Source organism: Populus euphratica, unplaced genomic scaffold (genome assembly GCF_000495115.2).
Source record: "Populus euphratica unplaced genomic scaffold, PopEup_1.0 scaffold370.1, whole genome shotgun sequence".
Taxonomy (NCBI): domain Eukaryota; kingdom Viridiplantae; phylum Streptophyta; class Magnoliopsida; order Malpighiales; family Salicaceae; genus Populus; species Populus euphratica.
This window is the reverse complement of record NW_011500261.1, coordinates 167,909-175,185: the sequence shown is the minus strand read 5'-3', so window position 1 is coordinate 175,185 and position 7,277 is coordinate 167,909. Positions and strand designations below refer to the sequence as shown.

The 7,277-nt window shown below is 32.8% G+C and overlaps 1 protein-coding gene across 1 annotated transcript; it reads left to right on the top strand.

The window, feature by feature from the left end:
* Window positions 1-1,095: 1,095 nt before the first annotated feature.
* LOC105112844 (transmembrane 9 superfamily member 12) lies at window positions 1,096-4,025 on the top strand. Its single transcript, XM_011008716.1, has 2 exons — window positions 1,096-1,375; window positions 1,764-4,025. Exon 2 carries the CDS (start codon window positions 1,791-1,793, stop codon window positions 3,753-3,755), a length of 1,965 nt encoding a protein of 654 aa, XP_011007018.1. The 5' UTR covers window positions 1,096-1,375; window positions 1,764-1,790; the 3' UTR covers window positions 3,756-4,025.
* The last annotated feature ends 3,252 nt before the right edge of the window (window positions 4,026-7,277 follow it).

Sequence of the window (7,277 nt, the reverse complement as noted above, 5' to 3'; positions counted from 1 at the left end):
ACTCAATGTGTGCCCCTTTCTTACCTAGATTAAAACAACATGTAACATGATCAAAGGATAATATTTTTTGTATAAGATAACTTAGTGATTTAATATCTAAAAATTACTTATATGACCATCACATGAGTTTTTTTATGGATATAGGTGATTTCTTAAAATTCTTATATGAGTCAGTTTAATGTATATGTCTTATGACAAACACTTACATATTAGTTTTAAATATCACTTATATCTCAATTTATAAGTACAACTGCCTTTCATAAAGAAAATTACATGATATGTACTAATCTCTATGACTCCAATAAATATTTAGTATTTAAAAATATATCGACCAATAATATTTTAAGAATAATATTATGATACAATAAAAATTTTATAATTATAATAATTTTATAATTTTTTCTGTAAAATATTTTTATTTCATGAATTTTATCTATTCTCTATATTTATAAATTGAAATTCATTAATCTAATATAATATAAATATTATAAATAAATAATTTTTTTATTAATATAATAATAATAATAATAATAATAATAATAATAATCATTCAACCTAAGAAGTTAAATTACCAATATGATGCACAATCACCGATTGTTTTGCTTTCAATGGAAAAGATGTTACATTCCGTTTATAAGGTAAAGACTAAAAAAGGATTTCCTTGATTTGTCTTGGGAGTTAGTTCGAACCAGAGATTGACCCAGTGACAATAGATACGCAAGGAACGCTGCATTCCTGTAATGCCAAGTTAAACTCGTATAGAACATCGACCAACATGCCACGTGGCCAATCATATTAAATACGGACATATTTTTTTTATTAATTTATTTTAATAATTATAAATTTTCAAATAAAAACAATATTCCCAACTAAAACCATGAGATAATTAATAAATTTTTTTAATATATATTTATTTAAAAGTATGATTATAATTGCTTTCCAAATTTCTTATAATTTGAAATATGTTAAAATAATATTTTTAAAAAATTATTTCCAATATTAATATACTAAAAAAATTTAAAATATTAAAAAAATATTAATTTAAAATAAAAAAAAATTAAACACTGAAATAAACAGGTATACAGGATTTGGCTGGCTACCCCGCAACTAGTTTTCCGTATACGTTTTACTCGTACGTTTCCTAGCTATTCCTCTCTCTCGTTTTAGCATAACACGCATACGATCCGTGCTCTATTTTTCCTCCTTCTTCATTTACACCACGCGAACAAAATCACGGAAGAATCTTCCGCTTCTGTTATATCAGTGAGAAAGAGATAGCTGGGCGTAACACTTTTGGATCGAAGAAGGCATCACCGGATCCGGATCCGATCTTTCTTCACCCGAACCGTTTGTCAGTTTTCTAGATTGATTAGAGGTAACTCCTCAAGTCTTTCTCCAAATTTATTGTTAGCTGGATGCATGTGCATGTGTATGCTATATATTTGGATTTTAGATCTAGTTATGATGCGATGCGACCCGCTATTGATTGATTTAACTTCTTCTTTTTCCCACGTTAGATCTAACCATACTGAGATGATGCATGTATCTATAGATAGATGGATGTGTTTATGTTGATTAACGGATCTGTTAATTATTGCCATCTCCTTAGTGAAGTTGTGCCATTTCCTTAGTGAGGTTGAGAATCACCATTATTTTGCCCTAAACATCGGCGTGCTAGTTTTCGTGTCAATTCCATCAGCTTTGTTGCTCAAGATTAGGTGGTTTGAGTAGTATTGACTTAAAATTGTTTTTGTTTGATCCAGTGGCTTTTTACCTTACTGGCAATCAAAATGAGGGCGCCCATGATCTGCTGGGCTTTCCTTGTGCTGGCTCTGTTTGGGAACGCATGTAATGGCTTTTATTTGCCTGGTAGCTATATGCACACGTATTCACCTGGGGATGCCATCTTTGCCAAAGTTAACTCCTTAACTTCAATCGAAACTGAGCTTCCCTTTAGCTACTACAGTCTCCCTTACTGCCAACCCAAGGAAGGAGTCAAAAAAAGTGCGGAGAATCTTGGGGAGCTTCTTATGGGAGATCAGATCGATAACTCTCCCTACAGGTTTAGAATGAACGTGAATGAGTCTGTTTACCTTTGTACCACCAAGCCTTTGAGCGAGCATGAGGTTAAGCTTCTGAAGCAGAGAACACACGATCTATATCAAGTGAACATGATTTTGGACAACTTGCCTGTGATGAGGTATGCCAAGCAAAATGAAATTGACATTCAGTGGACGGGGTTCCCTGTTGGGTATACGCCACAGAATAGTAATGATGATTATATAATCAATCACCTCAAGTTCACTGTCTTGGTTCATGAATATGAAGGGCGTGGTGTTGAGATAATTGGTACTGGGGAAGAAGGTCTGGGTGTGATCTCTGAAGCTGACAAGAAGAAGGCATCTGGTTTCGAGATTGTTGGTTTTGTGGTTGTTCCTTGCAGCGTTAAGTATGATCCTGATGTGATGACAAAGCACCAGATGTATGACAGTGTCTCATCTGTGAGCTGCCCCTTGGACCTTGACAAGTCTCAGATCATAAGGGAACAAGAGAAGATTTCCTTCACCTACGAGGTTGAATTTGTGAAAAGTGAAATTAGATGGCCGTCGCGATGGGATGCTTACTTGAAGATGGAAGGTGCTCGTGTTCACTGGTTCTCAATCTTGAACTCGCTCATGGTGATTTTCTTTCTGGCTGGTATTGTTTTTGTAATCTTCTTAAGGACTGTGAGAAGGGATTTGACAAGGTATGAGGAATTGGACAAAGAAGCTCAAGCACAGATGAATGAGGAGCTTTCTGGGTGGAAGCTTGTTGTCGGTGATGTGTTCAGAGAACCAGATTGCTCAAAGCTTCTCTGTATTATGGTTGGAGATGGTGTTCAAATTACAGGGATGGCAGTAGTTACTATTATTTTTGCAGCCTTTGGTTTCATGTCGCCAGCTTCAAGGGGGATGCTGCTGACAGGGATGATTCTGCTGTATCTTTTCCTAGGTATTGTGGCGGGCTATGTTGCAGTACGATTGTGGAGAACCATCAAAGGAACTTCTGAAGGATGGAGGTCTGTTTCTTGGTTGGTTGCATGCTTCTTCCCTGGAATTGTCTTTGTTATCCTCACGATACTGAACTTCATTCTCTGGGGAAGCCAAAGCACTGGTGCAATTCCAATCTCTTTATATTTTGTCCTTTTGGCCCTCTGGTTTTGCATTTCAGTGCCGCTCACTCTTTTGGGGGGGTTATTGGGGACACAAGCCGAGGCAATTCAATACCCGGTGAGAACAAACCAGATACCAAGAGAAATTCCTGCACGGAAATTGCCATCATGGGTGCTTGTCCTTGGTGCTGGAACCCTTCCCTTTGGGACCCTCTTCATTGAATTGTTCTTCATTCTCTCTAGCATCTGGCTTGGACGGTTTTATTATGTCTTTGGTTTCTTGCTGATAGTTCTGCTGCTACTAGTTATTGTCTGTGCTGAAGTATCTGTGGTTCTTACCTACATGCATCTTTGCGTGGAGGATTGGCGGTGGTGGTGGAAGGCTTTCTTTGCTTCCGGTTCAGTATCAGTCTTTGTCTTTCTCTATTCCATCAATTATTTGGTTTTTGACCTACAGAGTTTGAGTGGACCCGTGTCAGCTATACTCTATCTGGGCTATTCACTGATCATAGCAGTTGCAATCATGTTATCTACTGGCACCATTGGTTTCCTTACGTCATTCTACTTTGTGCATTACCTTTTCTCATCCGTAAAGATAGACTAAAAAGTTGCTATTGGTGTCTGCTCCTTGTGAGGAAATTTTCTTGGTTCACATTTTTTGCATTTTGTGCTATATTGAAGACTCAAATGATATCCTGAATTCATCAAGGCCTGTTATATTCCGAGATTAGAAGACATGATAGTTGTTTAATGTTTTGGTTGTTGCAGTTGCTCTATAACATCGCCGTTTTTATTTTTGTTTTCGCTTAGTTGTAATGCTCTCGATTGATAAAATAAAAGTGCAAATGGCACCATGCAATGCAATTCCTTAAAATCTCTCTTAACAATCTGTTTCCTTTTATTTGATTACTTCATTCTAAGTTTTCATTGATCAAACAGTGTTCTAGGGAGACTGCTGGAGAAGTAGGTTTTTATCTGGTCTTGCCATGTCAGTAGAACTCTCAATATCACCTCTTCTTATCATTTGGAAAAGTGTAATGATCCATGTTTCTCGATCTGGTGAAGCCTTGCCCAAATTAACAGACATTCTCTGGGGACCTTCAATACTTTGGTTATAAAGAATCTTGCGTGCGTTGTTTATTGTTGTGTGGATGTAACTCCTATGTGCACGCAGATACCGTAGTAAGTTCCCGTGGGCCTGCATGCGTTGCAAGGAGATCAACTTTAACTGGTGAAAATTTCAATGGACAGTTTTAAATCCCGTTTTCCTGAGTAGCAACGGGAGAAAATCCTCAACAAATGAGTAACTGGTTAATTGCTGTATTTGGAAGCAGCAAGTAAGTGGTAATTGTTTTTTAAAATATTTAATATTTATTAATATTTTAAAATAGTATTTTTCAATTAAAAATTGAGTCGATAAATTAAAATAGATGCTATTTTTTAGAAAAAAGATGTTAAATATTTGTTTCATTTTGAAATTGAATTTCTAAAATTTTAATTAGTTTGAATCAACAAAATTAAATTTTATTTTATCAAAATTAAACATTAACTAAACATCAAAACTTGTTTGTAATATCACAAAAGCTGCATGTAAAACCAACTAAAACAAAAAATTAAACACAATCCCAAGTTAATTTAATGTGAAAGAATTAAATAAAAAATAAAAAATCAAATGATAGAAAAATTTAAAAAAAAAGATGAAAAAGAAAACAATATGGGTAACTATACATTTGCAACCCACAATAGATTATGTTTTTTGTTTTTCTTTGTTGTAACCTATTTTTTGGTCCCTGCATAAAAAAAAAAGAAAATACAAAAAAATAAAAATTATATATGGAAGAAAAATAAAAAACATAATAGCAATGAAAAGAGGATGCTAGAGCACCAAAACAATAACTAAAAATTGGTTGAAAAGGTTTAAAAATACAAGGATTAAAATTTGATAGTATATCATTTACTAATGAGAACCCGACTGATAAAGAAAATTTAATTTGAGAAAGAAAAGTTCAAAATCAGAGGTTTATGGACTCAATTAAATTTTATTGAAGGTTTAATTGAATTTATGGAGGATTTTATTGTAAGAAAAATTAATTTTGAAGTCAATTTGGGCTTTAATTGGAAGAAATTATAGTTCTAGGTCAAATTATAATTTTTAAAAGTTGCTTTGATCAAATAAGGGGGTTTATTGCATAAATATTAAAATTTGATGGCCAATTAGAGACTTAATGAAAAAAATTTAAAACCAAGGACCAAACTGAAAAAGACGCATAAATAAAGGAGTTGTGATTAACCAAATTAGAAGCTAAATTGAAGAAATTAAAAGTTTATTGATTAATTAAAAGTCAAATTGCATAAATCAAAGACCAAGACTTTCTTTATGACATTAATATGGTATATAATACCATAAGACTTTCTATGTCAAATGAACCTTCTTATTAATAAGATCATGTGTTTGTTTTATGCAAATAACATATTGAGCATAACCTTTAAGTATAAAACCATTAAGCCAAGAATCTTTTGGTGTGTTTCCATTTTCTTTCAAAACCATGCATGATCTCGCATGTTTATAAGAATTTTTGAGAATTCAAAGTTTTGTGCAGAAATCATATTGATGTTTGGCCAAAAAAAATAAATTCTGGAAATTTAAGTGATTCCTTAGAAGGGTAACCATACACTTAGAAAACTTGGAAAAAAAAAACCATGAGGTGACTCCAAAGCTGAGTTTTATTTGAATGAATAATCACTTTGCATACTCACATGTAAGCAAGGCTTTTAAATGCAGGCATTTGAAATGAAGAAAGGCCATATTTGATAATTCTTTCATGAGACTAAAATATATCCTTTACAGGTCCCTTTTAAGCCTAATAATGTTTTTTGGTAATAACCTTGGCTAGGATTACACCCCATACTAGGAAGCAAGTGCAAGAGATATAAAAAAAAACTTCGTTGATTGAAAGTGGCCAAGCAACACTAAAAGGCATAAAAGAAAATTTTCAATGATCAAATGCGCCCAAACAAAACTAGGGGGCATGAAAAAAAAACCAAAGGGTCCAAAAGAATTGAGCTTCTCACAAAAATAAATGATATAATGATGCTCGACCAAGTGAAGAAAGAAAAAACAAATGAAAAGCTCAAACCTAACACTAGGGGGTGACATGACTAAAAGATTGATGTCTTCTCTCAAGTGCAGGAGTGTCGAAGTAATAAATAACCCGGCAAGACCGGGGTCGAACCACAGAGGTTAATTGTATAAATTATAGATGACAATAATACAACAACAACAACAACAACAACAACAACAACAATAATAATAATAATAGTACTAGTAGTAGTAAAGAAAAAGAAAGAGGAGGAGAAGAAGATGATGATAACTTTGATATGAAATATTAATGTAAGGATTAAGCAATAATAATAAAAAAATATAAAGGCTAGAAGTTCCACTAATAGTATAAACAAGTATAGTATAAACTCTTATTATTTAATTGGAAACCACACACAAAAAAGGTTCCAATCAGATTATAAATTGTTAATATGATCACATTAGTTATCTTATTTGATTAATGCTAATACTTGTAAATCTTGTTAGACATTCATGATTATAACTTATGTTAACAACAAATCAAGTTCCTTTCATAGCTCAGGTGTCGGTTATACCATATAGTATGAGCTATGAAAGTGCCAAGTATTTGTTGTACCAAGTGCTATATAACATAAATCTAGATTACTCATTTAACAAGCAAAGTATTAAAGAGTGAACAAGATAACAAATACAAAACATGTTAGTATCAAACATTAAAGTCCATATTAAGTTTACATTATACTTATTCTTACACCATTAGTGTAACCTTTTCACCTTGACATAATAAACTTAACTAAACATAATGAAAGAAAGAAAAATAAATAAACAAAATAAGAATATAAATAAGATAAAAGTTAACTAAGTAAATGAAAAGAAATGAAAGGCATAAACTTGATATTAATGAAAGCAAAGTATAAACATTACAAAAAATACAAAGAGAGAAAGCAAGAGCATTATCTTGATCTGGAAACTAAGATACCTAAATGCATGGCAAATGCCTCCTTTTATAGTCTAAAATTAGAAACTATTGATTTGATGACTAATTGA

Coding starts and splice junctions, on each gene's coding strand:
- LOC105112844 (XM_011008716.1), top strand. CDS start 1,791: ATGAGGGCGCCCATGATCTGCTGGGCTTTCCTTGTGCTGGCTCTGTTT.